This window comes from Caretta caretta, chromosome 8 (assembly GCF_965140235.1).
Source record: "Caretta caretta isolate rCarCar2 chromosome 8, rCarCar1.hap1, whole genome shotgun sequence".
Lineage (NCBI taxonomy): Eukaryota > Metazoa > Chordata > Testudines > Cheloniidae > Caretta > Caretta caretta.
In genome coordinates this window covers 64,768,653-64,789,412 of record NC_134213.1, presented here as the reverse complement: position 1 = coordinate 64,789,412, position 20,760 = coordinate 64,768,653, and the positions used below count along the sequence as shown (strand labels likewise).

Below are 20,760 nucleotides of genomic sequence, written 5' to 3'. Positions count from 1 at the left end.
CAGAAGTACAAGGGATGCCCCGAAAAAATTGCACTGATTTGAAAAATTCTGCTGGTTCTAAAGGAATTCTTATTCTGTATTTTTGATTTCCTGAGCAGAATCTTTCAAACGGTAAAACTTTTCAAGCAAGCCTGCTTTATACAGGTAAGAATAACAATAAATTAATGTAGTCTTAAAGGCTTTTGTTTTTGAATGTAAACTGTTTATGGATCTAAATAAAATTACATTTAACATGCAGTTGTTCTGCTTGTGAATCTGAGTTGCACTGCAAAGGGAGCGCAGATAGAACAGTGCTTACTGAAAATATGATGTCCCCGTGGATGCTAGAAAAAGCCTGCTGGGGAACATCCCTCTCTGTGCTTTAAAAATATGGATGAAGCACGCTCCCAACGGGGTCATCACATCACAAAGGTACATGGTGCCTTAGAGCCAACATCTCTTAGGCTGCTAATGCCTTTAGTATTGCTCGCCGCCACCCCATCCATGCTTTACACTGCCACATACTGGCACTAGCCTCTTGTATATGGATGCACTGGAAGGGAAAAATTCATTTGTGCTCACTTCCTCTCTTCAGAACTCTTACACATTGGGGGCATAGTTTAGACCTTATATTTTCAAATCAAAATATTTGAAAATAATTTTCTTCGTTATTTACCTGTCATGCCCTGAGTTTGAAGTTCTAGGGTACTTCCCTGGTATATGTTGGTAACATCAGAGGATCTATCTATTCTCTACATGCAGCTTTAGATGCTTTTTTTATTTATAAAATAAGCCTCTTTGAAATTTCTAGGTGCACGTATGTATTTAAAGAGTAATCATTACAAGCTGACTCAATGTCTCGAAAAGAATCAACAACTTTCCATTCCCAAAAGTGTGCCACAGGTCAGTTCCTCAGGTAAAGGCCTATGTAAAGAGGTGGACCTTGCAGTGTACTTGTGATGTATTGAACAAATGGGGGAAGTAAGTTCTAGATGAGAAATGCTCTCTCAAAGACATCATGCTTCCAGTTTGCAGCCATTTAAATCTGAGGATTCAGTTAAAGCATTTCTGCTATCTCAGCTGTTGTGATCTTTTGTGACAAATCTACTGAACAAAGAAAGGTTCTGTGGAATTGGGGGGCTGGTTGGTGATGAGTTGGTCAGAGAGGCAGATGATTGGGGGCGCCTGGGGGGAGGGTGGCATTTTGAAGATATTTGGTAGATCGCTTATTCAGATCTAATATGTACTACAGCCTAGCAGCTACGGCAACTTAAATTGTTTGCCCTGAGATGTGGTATAGCTGTTGAGCTTCCAAGTACTGCATTGAAAAGGGATCGTGCACCACAGCTTCCATACATCCCATGAAGAAGGGAGGATTGTACAATAAAAATTAAGCATGTACTTTAGTGCTGTGCTGAATAGGGATGAACTTAACCATGTTCTTATGTGCTTTGATGAACTGGAGCCTAAGGCATCCAAGATCTAGTCTTTGAAAAATCAATATGGAAGGGAGCGCTTGGAAATATCAAAACAAGGTTTTAAAATGACATCAGTGGCTTTAATGTAACATCTCTTTAGATAATACTCTTACCATTTACAAATAAATATAACATAAAGATCATTTGAAGATGATTTAGGGATACTTTTGGACAAACTCAATAAAGTGCTGACAGATCACATGAGGGAAACTCATTCTCTCAATCCTTAAGCATTGAATTACATTGTAAACTAGAATTTAGGACAATTTGTGTAAAGCAGCACCTAAGGTTGCCGGAGTTAATAGGAATAGGAGCAGGAGGAGGCAGTGATCATTGGCAGAAATATGTTTGTCTTCAAAGTGGCCTGCAGTTTGTGTTTGAAAGGTTCCTCTGTTTCATTATGGTAAGGATCCACATAAGGGGTATCTTTTACCCCATTCTGGGCTTTTACCATGTGTAAAAGTCCATGGTAGTAAAATGTTCTATTAGCTGAGTCAGTTGTGCATTCTAATATTTTATGCAGGACCTCAAATTGTCTGATTTACCTAAATCTAGGGTAAACTCCTCCAACCTGGTGTATTTTTTTTTTTAAACCATGAAGGCATATGCTCTTGACGGGTAGGTCCTTTGCCTGCATGACAATACTCCCTGCAGTATATCTCTCTGAATCATTATCATGGAAATAATATGCAGAATATACATTGATGTATTAAAATATTTAGAACCTTCTCTATGCTAGTGGAGTTTATGGAAATTAAACAGCAGAATAATATAATTTAAGGGAGTCTTCTTCCTGTACTTTGATTTGGTCACTATACAGTAGAGACAGATACTCTTTTATGCAGTTAAGGGATAAGGAGTTACAATATAATTTTACTATTTTCATTTACTTTGATTAGCATATATTAGCTTGCAGTAAAGACTGTATGTATTTAGGATAAGGGATAAGGATAAGGGATAAGGAGTTACAATATAATTTTACTATTTTCATTTACTTTGATTAGCATATATTAGCTTGCAGTAAAGATTATATGTATTTACCTTGTCTCATCACTTTATGTTTTTGACGTGTCTACTCAGTATTCTTCATATTATTCTTACCTTCTTTTCCAAAAGCCGCACGATTTACTGCATTAACAATTCATCTGACCTCTTTTAAACCTTTTGTATGACTATGTAATAACTCCCAGAAATGACAGGAGGAGTCTTTAATTTGACAGTGAAATTGGTGACAGAAAATAGTTATGTTTTCTTAATTATTTCCTGGTTAATCAAATTAGCTGCACACACATTAATGTTATATTTAGCACAACAAATAGACAAATAATCTGGTGATAATCTTAACATGTTGGTGTCCATTCAGAGTTTCTGCTTGCTTCTGCCATTGGTTTAAGTGCAGTTAAATCAGAGTAATGTTGTACAGTAGTTAAGATTCATAACTCAAGCAGAACATTGTCACCATCAAAATGCATTTTGGTGAAAACTTTAAAGTGTTTGCAGTGTTTTATTACACTGTCTCTTCCTACTTTCCTTTTGAATTCAGTAAATACCTCTTTGATTGAAGGGCAGTAATTATACGTGCTAACTTTTAAGGGGGAAAAATTGATGAAGGAGAATTTTAAATGTGCCAGTACTGGTTATAGCTAGGAGTACCTTCTAACTCGCTCTGTTTAAATTTAGGGAGAGCCTATCACTTTCTGTGAGGACAGTTTTGTGAAGCATCGTTCAAGTACTACCAAACAGTTCCTGGAAACTGCAGTGAATCTTCAACTTTTTAAACAGGTATGACAGGCCAATTGACCTCGTGATCTAACAGTTTCCTTCTAACAGATATCAGACATATATGTTGTCCTCTCTGCCTCTGTATCCATTGCCTGTCAGCTTTTGAAAGCTCTCAGGAAGACCATTTTGAGAGGAAATAAAGGAGAGAGGGGGGAATGGCAAATGTTTAACTCCTATAAGTGTGGAAAGAATCTTCCCAACCCCATTGTATCTCAGTGCAGGCACAAACACAGTCCCCACTTTTACCCGCAAATGACTGGCTGTGTCTGCCTCTGGAGCCAATCAAGAACTCCCTTGAAAAGGAAAAAGCAAGGAGCTCCCTGAACTTTAGCAGCTGAACTTTTCAGCCTCTTCAGTATAGTCAGGCTCTATTGGTCAACGGACAAAGGACCAAAGCACTTAACACTTTGTTATACAGAATTTTTCAAAATCAGGACCTCAGCCAAACAAATAAATTAATAGTTTCATGAAAATTCCTCCGTATTGAGTTTGGTTGACCGCAAAACAACATTTCCTATGGAGGATTTACAGCTCAGTAATAACTATTTTAGTATTCAGAGGAACAGCCGTGTTAGTCTGTATTCGCAAAAAGAAAAGGAGTACTTGTGGCACCTTAGAGACTAACCAATTTATTTGAGCATGAGCTTTCGTGAGCTACAGCTCACTTCATCAGATGTTTACCGTGGAAACTGCAGCAGACTTTATATACACACAGAGAATGTAAAGTCTATAATGTAAATGTATAATGTAAATGTAATATAAAGTCTGCTGCAGTTTCCACGGTAAACATCTGATGAAGTGAGCTGTAGCTCACGAAAGCTCATGCTCAAATAAATTGGTTAGTCTCTAAGGTGCCACAAGTACTCCTTTTCTTATTGTAGTATTACACAACATGGCTTCAGCACGATCCATGATGCACTTTTTTCATGCTATTTTCTCCTGGCTTTTCTCTTTGTCCTCCCTTTCGATTCCCTTATGTAATTTAGTTGTTTGAAAGAGGGTCAAGAGACCGACCATAAACTTGTAGACCAGTAAGCTTATCTTTGTTTGCGCGCAAATCTGAGAAAACATCTTCTGGGATAAGGTGGGAAAACTTCTAGAAAAAACATGGTTTGATTGAAGCTAGCCTGAATGAATTCAGGCAGGGGAGTAAATGCTTAACTAATCTGCTAGAGTTCTTTGAAGATATACTATCATAATAGATAAGGAAAATTCATTGGATGTAGAATACTTTGATTTTCAAAAAGCATTTGACAAGTTTCTGTATCAAAGATTAATGGCTAAGGTAGAGATTTATAAACTACAAGGATGCTAGCTTGTAGTAGTCATAGGTAGACACTTTTCTAATTGGACAACATTATGGAAATACCTACAAATAAATAACATAAATACAGACTTTAAAAATAATAGAATAATAGATGGAGTACTCCAGGGATCAACTCTTAGAATCCAATTTATTTTATTTAACTGTATTATATCTGCAGGGGCAAAGGTTTCATTTATATGAAGTGTTAAAAGAGGTATTTTAAACATTTATAAGTGTTTACCAGATTAAGATTGGTGGTAGAGAAAGTAATATAACATGGAAACATCATTATTTTTATTGCTGTGATCCAGTGTTACATGTTTCTGAGTTTCTTCAGCTATCAGGGATATTTGTCAATAAAAGGCTACTGCTCATGCCGAAGAGTCTGAATTATGATATGAGTATTGTGGCCAGATCCTCAGATGGAGTAAATTAGAGTAGTTCCACTGAAGTTATTAGAGCTCTGTCAGTTTCCATCTAGCTGTTCAATTGTAATTTATATGTAATTTTAAAGAACACTTAACAATTTTATTATTTTTCTGACATTTCTTCATACCGAGGAAGTAATATACCTTTGAAGATGAGAATATCTTAAAATTATTCTATTTTAAATGTTTTTAAGAGCTAATATGTTGCCTTTTCTTTAGTTATGATCTGCTGTGTTTCCTCTCACTTCTCTAATTAATCCACAGCGCAGCTGCCTCATCTCCAGCAGTTCCCCACTGACAACTGGGCTGCTTTCAAGGTTGTTTGTGTTTTCAAAGGCTAACATGAGTTTACTGGGTTCCTGATACGGAGCATTATTTTTAGCAGAAAATAATTCTTGAAAGCAGCCTAGACACCTAGGCTGGTCTGCCTGGAGGTGTTTTAACTGCAGTTTTTTTGCTGCATATGAGCTTTGTCTGCCACTTTCAGAAGTGCTGCCCTGGCACTTATTCTTTTTTTGTTTTTGCAACTGAGGTCCATTCTTACCACCAAACTCTGCAACACTTCTCAATGGATGCAGTACTTTCAATGGTGGATTTGCACCACGGAATAGCTAAATCAAGAACCATTACATGACTATACTAACTCCCAGTAAAGTTCATCTTCTGATAGCTGACCTAAATTATCTGTAGCTCCTTGTTATCCAGAACAAACACTTGTCTTCATTGTCTGTTGTTTACTTTATTATGTATTTGACCAAACTTATTCTATATCCCACATACTATTTGAATAATAATATGAATTATTAAGCTTTGTAATAGACATTTATTATCAAAGATGGCCTGTCCACTGTTGAGTGGTTGTGAAGTGTGTTTTTCAAGATCTCTGAGGTTGGTTGGGGAAGAATCTATAGACTGTAATGTTGCACTTAACACCTCTGCTATCTTTTGTTGTAATTAGTTTCTTTCTTTTGTTTAGCACATAAACTGTGTCTCAGATACTGCAGTTCCTTCATATCAAAAGTGTATCTGAACATTATGTTACCGCAGTGGATAACTTCGCAAACACTGACATTTAACCAGTAATCTGTAAACAAGTTCAAGACATACCTATATTTGTTTTGTGGAAAAGAAAAGGAAGAAGGGGGAAGTAAAAGAAGAAGCCATTGGAATTAAGTAAACTAAAAAGGGCAAGCATTCTGTGTTTAGTTGCCTTTTTTCTTTTCCTAAAGCTTCTTAGATTATTAATGTATTGACTGCTTTGACTCTAAGAAGTGACTGTGTACAAATTTAACATTCTTACTCAGCAGATCTGCTCCTTATGTATGTCCAAAGTCAGATCTTTTCACTTTAGTGACAAAAACATTTTTTTAAACTATTTTTTCCTCCTGTTGGCCTTGCATCTGTTGTAGAGGCAGTTGGATTATTTCATCATCAGAGACATTAACTACACTCCAATGGCAGGGCAAACTTTTACCCACAGACACATTTGCATTACTCTCTTGAAGTCAATAGTGTAGCATTGGTGTAATGGATGGCAGACTTTGACTGACATATTCTGTGTTACAGATGATGTTGCATTAGCCACAGAGAACACAGATTTCAAATCCCAGGATAAAATTTCATAGGTGGAAATTGGTCTGTCTGCTTAAAAACTGATATTTTCAAGACAAAAATACAGTAAGCTTGATTAGGGTACACATTACAGGAGTCTTGTAATGATACCCAAATCAAGCATAAATAAATCCTGGAAATTCACAGGTTAGGTTAAATTTAAAAGAAATCTAACCACCTTCACTATGCCCTGTAGTGACACTATGCAGTAAGAATACAATTATGATTCATGCATAGTAGGGTTTGTGGTCCCAGATCAGATTAAATTTATTTTTAAAGACCCACTAGAATGTTTTTTATTATATCCGTAGAAGACTGCTGCCTTCGTACCGAAATCATTAAAGTCCTCTCAGTTGTATAATTTTAGCATAGAATCTGGCCTTCCTCCTGCTATACTTCCCCATTGACATGGCAATATTTTAACTAAAAGCATGTTATATGGAACAGGGTTCATAGCCCTGCGGCATTTGGTGCCCTTTTTTATAACCCATTTGTGGATTTTTAGAGTTTCCCTCAGCCCTGATCAAGACTTTTCATGTTTAAAACCAAGATAGCCTTATTCTTTAGTTCTGAGAGGAGATTTAATTTCAGTAGATAAAGCTTTGTGCCTGAGAAGAGGTCCATATTTTAATTAAATAAGTCAGATATGCCAATTTTTCCTTCAGGCTCAACAGCTTGTATTTCCTTAGATTTGATGGCTGTGTTACTCCTTTTCCAGCTTTTCTTCAGCCTTTTGGGATGACTTATTAATTTTGTTTTTTTTTCCAGTCCAGTCTCCTTTTATTAGGATGATGTAATATTACTGTTGTTAAACCTCATGTTAGAAGTCTGGAGTTTAGCTACTGCTTGTTCCCAGCTTCAAACACCAGCTATAAGTCGTTGTGTTTTGGACCTTAAATATTTTTGACGGGTGTCCAGTGAAAATAATAACTCATTTATAAGGAATATCTGGACCAGCAAGGAGATTTTCTAAGGTACATACTGTTAACTATAAATTCCCATTATATAACATATTGGTATTTTTCCTCGCTGAACTCTGCCTTCCTCCAGTTCTTCCCACTGCTTATATCTTTCTCATTCTTTCTACAAACATCCAGCTGGCTTGGCAAGTTGCCTGAATTGTGAGACCTTTGCCTGAGCACTCAGATGCATTTTTTAGTGTGTTGGTGTTTATTGTTTTGGGGTTCCAATGTACATTTTCCTTTCTCGTTGCATCAGCAACCTCTTAGTGTTTCCAGCATCTTTTTTCTCTTTATGTACCCCATCTTCAAAGGAGGAAAGAGCTCTGCTCCACAGCTTAAAGCCATGCAGCAGAACTATATTCAGTATAGACAACCATACTCTTTGCACTGTGCCTAGAAGTCAACCCCAGTGCACAGGTGTTAGATTTGCATTCAGATATCACCCTATTTGATAAGGAAACATGGGCAGCACCTCTCAAGCCTCTTTGGAACATCCCAGGAAAACGCCTATAAGTCTACCACGAAATGACCCAGCTAGAGCAAAGTGTAAACCCTTGAAAGAAAAAGCTTGAGTCAGCCAAGACCAGTGAGCATCAGGAATGCAGTGCTAGCACCCTCCCTAACGGCTCTAGCAAAATCAGCGTGAATGCTTTATGAAGTTCTGTTGATGCTCCAGGCCCCCACTTCACTTACAGAATTCTAGCTGCTTGAGTCAGAGCAGGCAGAAGATCAGGGTGATAAGGACTGCTGTCTGGACTCAGATACATATCCTTTTGAAGGGGCACCAAGACAGCAACTTCATGAGAAAAGAAACTGTTTCCTCCAGATTTTGCAGAAGCTGTTAAACCTTGGCTATTTTTTTGTTATGAGTCACTCCTTAAGCTTCCTCCTCCTCGAAAATGAGAATACTCACAGATTATATCTACAGAGAAGCGGAAATTACTTACCTTTAATTCTGCTTTCCTGAAGATACAATTTACGATAGGTTTCAGAGTAGCAGCCATGTTAGTCTGGATGTGCAAAAAGAACAGGAGGACTTGTGGCACCTTAGAGACTAACCAATTTATTTGAGCATAAATTTTCGTGAGCTACAGCTCACACTGCATGCATCCGATGAAGTGAGCTGTAGCTCACGAAAGCTCATGCTCAAATAAATTTGTTAGTCTCTAAGGTGCCACAAGTCCTCCTTTTCGATTTACGATAGGATTTTCATTCATTCTCCTACATCACTTCAGAAATTATTTTCTTTAAAGTGATTTCTTTCTCATACCTGATTGTTTTCTCCTCTGAAGCATGCTTTTAGATTGCATTACCTAATTTTGAATTGGCTTATCATGGGAGCTCTGTCTTCTGCACAACCAAATGAATTGGCTGGCGTCTCCTGTTTGCTACAGGCAGTGGCACACAAAGTTTCACAAGGGAATTGGCTCATATTTTATCCTCAAAGGGCAAAATTCTTAAAGAACTCTGGGAGTCCTGCTATTCTTTTACTGAGGAGCTAAGACCCAAAGGAAGAATCCTATCAGAATGATGTCTTCAGAGAAGCAAAATTGCAGATAAGTATTTTTCCTTCTGAGTTAATTATGCAGTGCCACTAAGTGGTTTGTCAATAGTGGGTATCAAACTCAGGTTCTGTGGATCTAAAAGCATGAGCTTCTACTACCTTAACTAAAAGACCGTGATCTAATAGCTCAAAGACCAGACAGAATCAGAAGCCTTTCTGAGGTCCATCCTACAGAAGGGGACAGAGAGCCATGCTGGTTATACTTAGGCTGTACTAACGTTACCCAAGCTTTCCGCTATGTACTGCTTTTAAAAAACCAAAAAAAACCCCCAAAAACTGGAATGGCTTTACTCTCACTTCTGATACTCAATATAATTAATAATAATTCTGTTACTTCCTTCAAATAAGTTTCTATCATTTCTGTTAACAATTATATTTGGCAGTATTTACTTTTAAATGTTTTGCTAGACTAATCCGTGCACTGAAAACTAAAAGCCAGCCTCTCCATTTTCTGTTGATATTTTACCAAATGATGAGAGTGCCCATAAATCATGGGTTGGTTTATGGCATGGAATGAATTCATAACTTTCCCCAAAGAGATAATGTCTTGCAGTTCAAAGTCTGTTTTCTGCACAGCAGTAGCTAAAGATGCTCTTATTGCTCTTATCTCTTTTTCTTACTGTGAAATAATCCAGTGATCCCATAGTGGTCTGACCATGAACCAAACCCATTTGGAAAGAAGCCTACTTGGAGTCAGAATGAAAAAATAAAACAGAGTTTAGCCAAGAAAGAACATGGAATGATTATCTTCGACAGCATGTGCTCTATTATTATTGCTGCTGGAATTTTTTGTACTTGAAGAATGGTGTTTGTTTCATGTCATCAGTCTATCCATTGACAAGCATCAGATTGTCACTGACAGTACTGTTTGGATAATCTGTGATACTGTATGACACTCAGCCAAATAATTAATTTCTGTTAGCTTCTATGTGCTATTTTAGTAACTGGGAATATCTAGTAACTCCTGCTAGAAAACAAATAATCAGTAAAATGTTTTCTCAATTTATCTCTGTACAGACTTGAGCTTGCTTACTCAAACTAAAATGCATAGATTAGTTCTTGAAAGCATATTAGAAATGCCAGCGTTTCTAGTCTTAATCCTGAAAGGCAAACTGAATCTTTAAAAGAATGTGTTCATTTCTTCTGGGAGGTTATAGTAGATGATCGTTTATTTTATGTTCACCGTTCTTGGTTTCTGACATGTTTGGGCATATGCACCTGAATATGGACATGTGTTAGAATCTGTATCTGCAAATCCCATTAAGTGAAAGTTGTTTTGTGGGTGAAAATTCTGACACTTCCATGGATTCATGCACATACACACAAACGTGCAGGTGTTAGAATTTTCAAACATGCAGGCATGTATGTGTTTGCACCTGAAAAGTGTGGCTGTATGGACCAGTATGAGCACACAGTCAGGTGTAGACTGGCAGAGGTCAAGCTTAAAATATGGTTCTGTATTACACAGTGCTTCTATGTTGGCAGTTCAGTGCATTGAGTTCTCCTACATTTAAATAAAATATCCTTCCATCCCTCTTGTTGCTGTTGCCACTGTTCCTTAAAGGCTGCAACTACCAGCTTCTCTCCATCCATATAAAATGATTGTGATCCAAACTCTTCTCAGTTTGCATAACTCCTCACCCAGAAGAGTTTCAATCCTCAGCCAGAATTCTCAAGTACACAGTCAGTGGGCATCAGATATCCCAGCTCAGCCTTGCTTTGAACTAGAGATGGTCAAAATGTGTCCAAATTTCAACTACAAATCTTCCTCATTTTTCAACTAGCTTTTTCTTCTGATTCAATGATACTTATCTGGAAAGGCATCAGGGACATGACATGAGGCCAGTTCATGATCTTTCAAACACGACATGAGTGAATGTCTCAATATCCTTAAGTGATTATAATTTTAAACTTGAAATTAAACATTTCTTATGAAATAAATTTAATAAACTTTCACATCATCTCCTGTGAAAAAGAATGAGCTAGAAAGCAACTTAAAATACTTTCAAAGCAACAAGTTATTTGGAATTTCATTCCAGGAATAACCTTGTTAGTTTAAAATATATTAAGTTATATATTTGTTCACACACACAACAAACAACACTAGAAAAGAATACTAAAACCACTCGTAAAATGGTGATAATATTTCTGCCACTTGTATTTATATCCATTGTTATAATATCTATCCAAAATTATTACAGCATTCTTGTGATCTGTTATATTCTTGTTGACATAGATATTTTACATATAACGTATATATACTTTAATTTAATATTGTGAAACCTAAGGAAGGCCAACATAGTTTTGACTCATGTTTTTTATATTGCAGTTTATTGATGGTCGACTATCAAAGCTAAATGCAGGAAGAGGGTTCTCGGATGTTTTTGAAGAAGAGATCACTTCTGGAGGCTTCTGTGGAGGTACAGAATTATTTTAGGAACATTTGTTTCGATATATCATTGCCTCTTCCACAGGAGCTGTTGAGGACGATATCATATTGACTTGAACATAGTCAGATAAGCACTTATCCAGTTTAAGTGCCTCTGATTCATTCTTAGCAGGGTTTCAGTCTGTTATATATCGGTAGCAGAATAGCGAATTAGCTATTTAGCCAAACATTTGCAGTGCATTAAATGAAAATAAATGGAATTGTTTTACTGTAATTAACTAGTTTTTATAAAATCAAGATCAGATGAGATTTTATTAGATGATTTTAAAGTATTGGCTTGCTTAATAACTGATTAGATATTTACTGGCTAAAGTATATTTTTTGTAATAATTGGAAGACTTTAGTTCCCTTCCTTTTTAATAACGGTTAATTTAGTTATTTTCTAATGTCTCTTTTAAAAATTCCTTCATGTATCTCATGTAGTTCTGCAATATACCGAAGTCAAATTTCTCCAAAATATGAGTAATTACTATCTCAAGCAAAATGCACTATGCTTAAATAAATAATCTTAATGTGCAGTTCGAGTCTAAAAAGTGACAGTATAAAAATATATCTTCTTCTTAAGCATATCTACTATTTCCTGCTTGTATTCAGTCATATCCATTGACTTCAGTGACTGAAATAAATTTTACCTGTACTACTTTTAACTCCTGCTAGCCTTGCCAAGCCAGTACATATAAGAAAGCATAAGGTGGATACAATTCCATGTTCTGCATTTCCAACAGGATTGTCTAACCATTTCCATGGCAAGTTAGTTATACCTTTTTAGTTATAAACCAGCTCTATTTCCTTCAATAATTGTGATCCCCCACAATGCCATTTTTACAGTCAATTTTCATAGCAGAACCTCACTTTTTTGTATAAATGTGAATTGCGTGAGTTGAACCAAATCATGTCTCTTAGGGCAGCTTTGTGACAGTCTTCTGCTACAAAGCTACCCTCAAGCTAGCAGATCTGGCCAATGGAGGATTTGTCCTGGAGAGCCACCATAAGAGATTCTGTGCCATGTCCCCTGGACTCTCGACATAGAAGCCTACTTGTCTAGAGTCTGACTATAAAGCGGCCTTGCTCCCTGCTTTCTCCCATCTTCCTAGCCTTCTGCTGAGATCTGGCCTGCAGTCTGTTTTTTCCTGAAGAGGTTAGGAGAGAATGGAAGTAACACCAAGTTTTAGTCTGTTCCCCTCTCACTCCTGCCCTTTAGGGCAACTTACTCATACAACTTCATGAATGGCTTTTATGCAGTGGACATGTCCATTCAGATAGGTAATGTCAGTGCTTAAAGTTCCTTTGCTCTTTGCAGTTAAGAGGTCAAAAGGGTGCAGTGAAATAACATTAGAACTTGGATAAAGTTAGGTTCTTGGCTCTACATTGATATGTTTTGTCAACTACATGTCTTATCTGGCTATGCTCAGGAGGGAATGTTCACCTTCACTAGCAGTTTTGTGTTAGAATTTATTGTATCCTTACTTTTCAAGTCAGACAAGCTGTACCACATTGTGGACAAATTGCTTAGGGCACATATTCAATATTTACATAGCTGCTGTCTCATCGTCATTATGAGGTGCAGGCAGAGCAACAAGTATGGAATTGAGGGTGACATTTTGTGACACTAATGGTATAGAACTGTGGTATATTTCATAGTTAAATCCCATCAACTTTGCCATTGGTTGAAGACTACACAACTGGGTGGAGACCAGCTTTCAGAAAGGTTACTAAAAGTCAAAGTAACCTATGCATTGTTGAAGGGGCAGGTGAACACATCATGAAGAACAGTGATAAGATTTTCATGCTATTGAGTCAAAAGAAAGGACTTTCTTTCAGCCTCTCCATTTTCGTTAATATTTTATTGCATTTTCCAACAAATACAAACATAGCTAAACTATGTAGAAATTTTAACTGAAAATTTGAAGCAATGCTTGCATTTAATCCGTTCTATATCTATAAATAGAGTTTTCTTTAAACATAGTGATTTGAAACTACAATTTTTAGTCTGAAGGATGGAAAAAAATTGTCTACCATATCAAAATGGCATTCTGTATCATGCACCGTTCCCATTAAAACTTTTTCACAAGTTTACACCTTCCGTCACATGCATTCTCCTGCAAAGATAAATATAAGAATCATCAGTGCGAATGTAATTTTCAGTGCACTGCTAGGATTATTGATAGTACACCCTGTGGCCTTTTTCTTCTACTCTGTGTTAGCTCTGCTGGAGGGGCAGAGTTGTTGAGTCCTTATTGTACCTTCTAAGTGTGCCACATGAAAAAACAATTGTTAGCTAGTAGAAAGTTTGATCCCCACCTGCTGCAAAACCTTTTTCAATCAATTTTTTTTCCAAGGTAAATGTAAAGTAGAGGCAGGGAATGGGGAACGGTATGCCATAGCAGTCAAAGGTCTGGGAATAATGTTGAGAATCAGGTGTTCAACACCCTACTTCCCAGAAGCCTACCAATTGCAGGGGTATTAGGATTGCTAATCATCTTAATGTTCCCTTTGGGCCGTCTGCTTTTTCTTTTTTTTTCTCTTGCACACTTTCACACTATGCTTCACTGCATTCCCTTTCACAATGGAAAAACATTTTTTATTGATGGAAAAAGTATCTCATGTTTATTCCCAAAACCTATGAAATTAATTTCATCCGTAGAGCTTTCTTTAATATGGTCATATTGGAAAACAGGCTAAAACCCAGTGTCAGTTTGTGTTGCATTGCTGCTGTTCAATTAAAACTTTACGCACAGTTATTTAAACTTGTTTGCCCCTGGTCACAGCTGGCTGCTCAGAAATACAAACTACAAGTCTTGTAATTCCCATCAAATTGCCTTCATACATAAATAAGTATTAGCAAGAAATTTAACTGGGAATTTTTCCTGCTTCTATAAGAGCAAACCTTCTGCACCTTTGCACCTATCACCTATTTTTTTCTTGGACTGGGGCTTGGTAATAATTTTGACAGATGCATTTTACTCATCCAGAGAGGGTTTTTTTCATAACCCAAACGTATTGGCAAATTTAGTGAAGAAAATATCAGCAAACATTCGTATTTTATCAGTACACTAATTTTTTTAGTTGTGGTGACAACCTTGGAGCTACTGGTGGAAAAAGATTCTACTTAACAGTAAAGAAGTCAAGAGACTTTGAACCTCTGTTGGGAATGTGAGATTTATAATAAGAATTCAACATTTTCCTATTTAAATTTGAGGTAGTTCAGATATTGGCTCAGCATAAATGGTGTTTGCTTCATGTTTTCCCTGGTTGAGTATGTATCTGTTTTTCTTCACAAGTAAATGGTAGAACTCGGAAGGCTTTGTGATCTGCAAGCCTCCCCACCAGTGTACTGGTCTAATAAACCTCTTATTAAATTACAAAATCTCATCTACTGTAATCTCTTGTAACAAATGGAATTCAGAGGGGCCGTGATAAACACACTTCAAGTGCGGAAATTTCTTTCTTAAGCAAGAGCCGATGGTAGTCCATTATTTCAATGGGTTTTTGATCAAGCCCATAATCATTATTTGGTTAACTTTGCCATAACCCTGAGCAATAAATTGTTACGTTCGCAAGTTCATTATATTAGTGAATGAATAGTGGCTACATTCTACTTTATGGTGAGGAAATAGTTTTTGTGTGTATACTATGTGTCCTCCACTAACACTAGTGAGTAGCTCACGAAAGCTTATGCTCAAATAAATTTGTTAGTCTCTAAGGTGCCACAAGTACTCCTTTTCTTTTTGCGAATACAGACTAACTCGGCTGCTACTCTGAAACTAGTGAGCCTAGTCAATCTTAAAAAGATAACTGTTCAGTCTTTGTGAATGTAGCATATTGGTTAAGGCACTTGTGCTGTGGATAAGTGCACAGTCAACTCTAGTAAGCTCTCTTTTCCAACTTGGCATCCCTTTCACTCACTGCACTGTTTCTGAGAACTTGGGTATTGCAGAATTGCTTGCAAGGAATTTAGTGCAATGGTATGGAACGTTTAAATGAAAGCATTTCTACAAGTCCAAACAGCTAAATCCCTTCACTTGTTTCCCTCAGAAATTGCTGTATTACCTTTTACGATTATCCAGGTAGTCCTCAGACATGGTCTATGAGAGCTAGATTGTTGGTGTTTTGGCTTTCCACCAGCCAATCCAGGTTCTAGTTATTAGATTTATTTCAGAGCTTAAACTTGTGAAATCTCCTATTAAAAAGCTGATGTTTTGTCAAAGGATATCAGTGTGTTCTTTGCAAAGTTGATAAATTCTCTCTTTGAGCAACATGATTTTTGTGATCTCAGATTTTTTGCTTGGAAGCATTCGTTCATAGTAACTGTCGTTGTACTTCACAATATTAGTAAATTCAAGTGATTAAGCTACTCTTAACATTTCTCAAAGGTAAGAAAGTCAGTCTTGCATGTTCAACTGAAGTGTCTTCTGAAACTGATGTTTCAGTTCTACCTCAACCACCTTATCAAATTTTAGCATATCTTCTGTAGCCAATTTAATAATATAATAGCACCCAATGATTTTATCTATGTTGTTAGTTGTCTTACTCATCCACTTGCCTTCTACACTGTGAAGGAAAGAACATGTAATTTACATTTCCAATCACAGTGGGTTTCCCTGCAAAGGAGATGTGAAGCGATATTAAAGTCCTTATGCCTGTTGCTAGTCCTTTTCCCTCTGATATTAAGATGGTAGTGTCTGTAGCGCAGTTCATTTTCTCACTGCAAGTTTTTCTTTTTGCCCAGAGGAATAGGGGAAGGAACCCAGTTCTGGGTAAAAAGGGGGAAATCACCATATCCAATACAAAATATATTCTTAGCACAATATATACACACCCCTCCTTCAGACTTTTTTTTATAATTTTTTCCTTTCGTTTTTAGTGAGTCTGAATATTTGATGGCGACTTTAATTTCTCATCATACTTGAGTCAGAGTTAGCAGTTTTCTTCAGAGAAAATGATTGGGTATGGTGAAAAAGAAGCACTATTAGAAAGAAAACAAGGGGGTTCATAATAGGGTAGCCCCATTTTTGCTTTTTGTGTACATGGATTTCCCTCCTTCACAGTATTGGAAGGCTCAAACTCATGTTTAACAATCTATTTTTAATACAAAGTGTATTGTGGAGGGGGCAGGAACACCCAAAAATGTGCTGAATGTGTGTCTGATTATTTTATTTTATTTTACATTCACATCTTAGGAAATTCAAGATCTTATCAGCAGTGGGTGCATACAGTAAAGGTATAACAATTTTATTTTTATTTGACTAGTTTATTTATCTTTGAAAAAGTCAGCATACTGAACATCGAGCTTTAAAAGGATATTTGACTTTATATGGTCAATTAGCCGCAATCTCTAAATTTTTGCAGTGTTCCTTGTATTATTGTAACAGAGAAAGTATATTACATTAGTAAGGAAGTTATTTTACCCAAATATTTTTGTCATAAACTAGTGTCTTTGTCATGACAATATGTTTATATTAGTTTAAAAATGAGAAAATGTCTCATGCACAAAATAAATGCCAAATTTTGGAAAGCACAGAATGTTTTTCTGTTTATCTAGCCAAGGTTTTTTCTGTATGCTATATTGTGTTAAATTCCATAACTGTGAGTTAGGTGTGGCACTAGGATTTGATAGGAATTTTATCACTTCTAGTAAACAGCAGTTTGGTTAATATTAATGTTTTTACATAGTCTGACTAACAGAGGACCTGTGTTGCACAACGTTGTTACTAGGCAGGATTAGTAAAAGATAGTACTGTTGACAAAACTCTTGTGATTATATAGGACCTGATTACCTCAATGTGATAGAAATAGATTTTTTAAAACGATACAATATATACATTAATAAGCCAAGGAAAACTTCCAATATGACATGTAATATGGTAACGGTTCATGCATGGGTATGAGAATACGTCATTATGTTAGAATGCATTGATAAATATGTGTCAGCCATGATAATGACATACTGTAACCCTTGTGTAGATGTAGACAGTAGGTTGTAGATAGAATGCAGCTGTGGAAATTTTTCCTAATTTAAAAAGAGGGCTGTTATTTTTGTACTTTATTTTATGTCAGCCTGTCATCTATTTTTCTTGCTAATGTTTTAACTTTTAACCTGTGTTATAAGGGTTATTAAAATATGCTTTTGTATGTTTCAGAAAGGAGGTGCACTAATCAACACAGCGATGACCAAAGCCAGCCCTGCTGTGAAGACAGCATACAAATTTGTAAGATCAACACAATCTGTACATAAAAAATTGCAGAAACCACCTACAATCTCCAGTTATTGTCAAAAACTGAAAAATCTGTATCCTTCCGATATGTATTACAGAAAAACATTACAGCCTAAGAAATTGTTTTCAGCTTTTATTCCTATCTTGTGGAGAACAGTAACCACTCCATGTTACTGTTTTGAGTGGTTCAGTATGCTATTTTTGGCTTCATTCAAAATATACAGTAGATTCTTATTTGAATACCTGTTACATATTTGAAATACAGCTGAAAACCTCTACTTAGCTGATGATACTAAAAACGGACTCTGAAAATACTAAATCTCATTTACACTAAGGCCCCTTTACTCCTCCCTGGCAGTGTAAATTAAAAGTCAGTATAAATGTTGTTTACAGTTCTAGGTGGTGTAAAGGAGTCTCTGTATAAATAACAATAAGACCCTAACAACTCCACTTTGACACTAAGTAGTAACCTATCCAAAGTAGGTTTGGAAGCATTTATATTGTGTGCAGGGAACGATTGCAGTCCAAAATTTCCACCATAAGCAAGCTATTACTTATTTTGTTGTGAGCATCTTTTAAACTTATTGCTATAGTGTTAATAAAATAGCACTAATTCAAAAAGTTATGGACTTGCACTCTTGGCCATTGATTTACAGCTTATCTAGATGAAGCTGGGGTGTAAATCTGCACTGCTCTAGCATGCCACATGCCAACTGTCCACATGAACCACGCTACAGTAAAAGTTACCTGATGCATTTTGATCTAGCCCGCTTTGAAACAGGAATAAGATCCAAGTGTTCCAGGGAACTTTTAGTGCATGGTAGCAGGGTCCACACTGGCAGTGCGCAGCAGGCTTGTTCAGTGAAAATTTACACCCCAGCTCACCACACGCTGTTTAACTAGTTTTATGTCTTCAGTCTGACAAGCAGTCCAGTTTTTAAATTATCTTTAAATATCCCTAGATTATAAAGAATGTGAATTACATTATATTATCCAGGGTATAGAAACAGTGTGGTAGCTCATAAGAAATGACACAATGATTAAGTATTTTAAGATTGGGTTCAAAGCACACAGGGGAAGAATCTTCTCTGCCTTCCTTTTGGCTTTTCCAAGGGCTCTTTAGATTGATGCATAGTACAGTAGTTCTGAATAAATCAATGCTACAGTGTGATGCTAGTAGATTTTAAATAAAACTTTAAAAGAGAATTTTTAATTATACATCAATTCAAACCCTCACAAAAGTCATGAGGAGAGAAACAGGTAAATAAATTAAAGGTACTATATATCAACACACTCATTTATAATTTAAAAATGGTTCATTAACAGGCTAGCAGGAAATTATTCTCCTCCTCTGTTTTTCATGATCTTAGATGAAGTTTTATGATTTCCTCCCAGCCACCCATTTTTCCCATTGTGTCCCTGATCCTACAACTTTTTCTGCATCGGCAGACTCCTTTGTGTGCAAGAAGCCTTATTAATTTCAATGGGAATCTGTGCCTGTTCAGGCATGGAACAAAGTGCAGGAGCAGGTCTATATGTGCTCTATTTTCCTTTCACCTTCCATACATGCATGCATCTACTACATGGCACCCTGTTGCTTGTTATTGAGCTACTGAGTTTATGATTTCAGGGTCACATTTTCAAAAGTTCCCTAATCTGGCCTTCAAAACTGTCCCAAGTTGTTGAATATGGAAACACTCATAACTCTCCCCACAAACTACATCTCCTCGGGTGCAAAATCAATAATTGAGATGTGTATGTCTGTGATTTTCATGGGTAGATTCTGAAATTTTTTATATATGGCCCTTAAATGTGAAAAGGCATGGGCATAATTTTCAAGGCTACTTTTGAAAATTTGGTTCTAAAAGTTAACTTGAGTCTAACTCGGTTCGTGTAAGGAAAACTTTCCTATTTCTCTTAAGACCGGTTAGCATTTTTTCTAGCAAAAATAAAATGTAGAAAACTTAGAATATAATTACTTGTCATCTAGAATGGTAATTCATCTCTAAATAGAGGGATGCCCTTGGGTCCATTTTCTGTGCAAATTATTGTCATGAACAATCATGGGACTTGGCTGTCTATTTTAATGCACACAGTTTCCTCCTATCAACACTATGCTGTTCAGCAGCGCTGGAGAAATTCTCCATCTGCATATAAAACCACTTCATTTCTTTTAAGATTGATGTTGCCTTGCAAATTACCACACTGGAACACTATAGCAGTGAGCTTGAAAATCTTAACAGTTTTCCAACATGAGTTGCTATTAAAATACTACTTCAGATTTAAAGTACCATCTCAAATAAGGGGATGGACACAAGAGACCAGCAGGACAGTTCATTTTTAGCAATAGGTGAGAATACATTGGCTAAATTAATGTGTTTTCACAACATTGGCATGTATGTACATCTCTTACTGACTGACTGCTATTAGTATAGCTAACTGGGACAGCCCATGTGAAATTAGTGATAGAGAGTATTATCCTTATATCACATAGAATTAAAAAAATAATTTCTCATTAAGTAGGCCTTACGCAGCATATTCTTTGAACAAAGCCTATCTCTTGCACCACCAGTTAAGTCCTTTTGTTTTAATTTTCTAGGCAAAAAGTCATGCAAAGCAGGGAATAAAAGAAGTGAGGAGTAAGTTAAAACACAAGGTATGTAATACAATTTTACTTTCTTACCTTGCTTCTTGTATCAGTTTGAAGCTTATACTTTACAAATCACATGAGATTTGTGTTTTTAATGACTTTTGAAATATGCTTAGCCCTTTGTTCAAGAATACATTTTTCATAACGAGCCCTCTGGCAACTATCTGTCATTCTATGCATCCACTGAATAATCTCTTTATTGTTTGCATATTTTATCATAGAACAACAGAGCTCTTCAAAGATACATTAACAGGATGTATGTTTTCATAAAGTTGATTGCTTTGATATCACAATTGAAGCCTTTGCTTCAAGCTGAGAATTTAAGACAGGATAGTC

At 36.4% G+C, this 20,760-nt stretch overlaps 1 protein-coding gene across 3 annotated transcripts in view; it reads left to right on the top strand.

Moving 5' to 3' along the window:
* Window positions 1-20,760, top strand: part of DENND1B (DENN domain containing 1B) — a 245,469-nt gene that overhangs the window by 193,476 nt on the left and 31,233 nt on the right. For all 3 annotated transcript variants that reach the window (XM_048860501.2, XM_048860502.2, XM_048860503.2), the window contains 5 exons: window positions 3,138-3,239; window positions 11,440-11,530; window positions 16,740-16,780; window positions 17,700-17,768; window positions 20,374-20,430. In XM_048860501.2, the coding sequence (XP_048716458.2) occupies window positions 3,138-3,239; window positions 11,440-11,530; window positions 16,740-16,780; window positions 17,700-17,768; window positions 20,374-20,430 (360 nt within the window). The remainder of the gene's footprint in view (window positions 1-3,137; window positions 3,240-11,439; window positions 11,531-16,739; window positions 16,781-17,699; window positions 17,769-20,373; window positions 20,431-20,760) is intronic.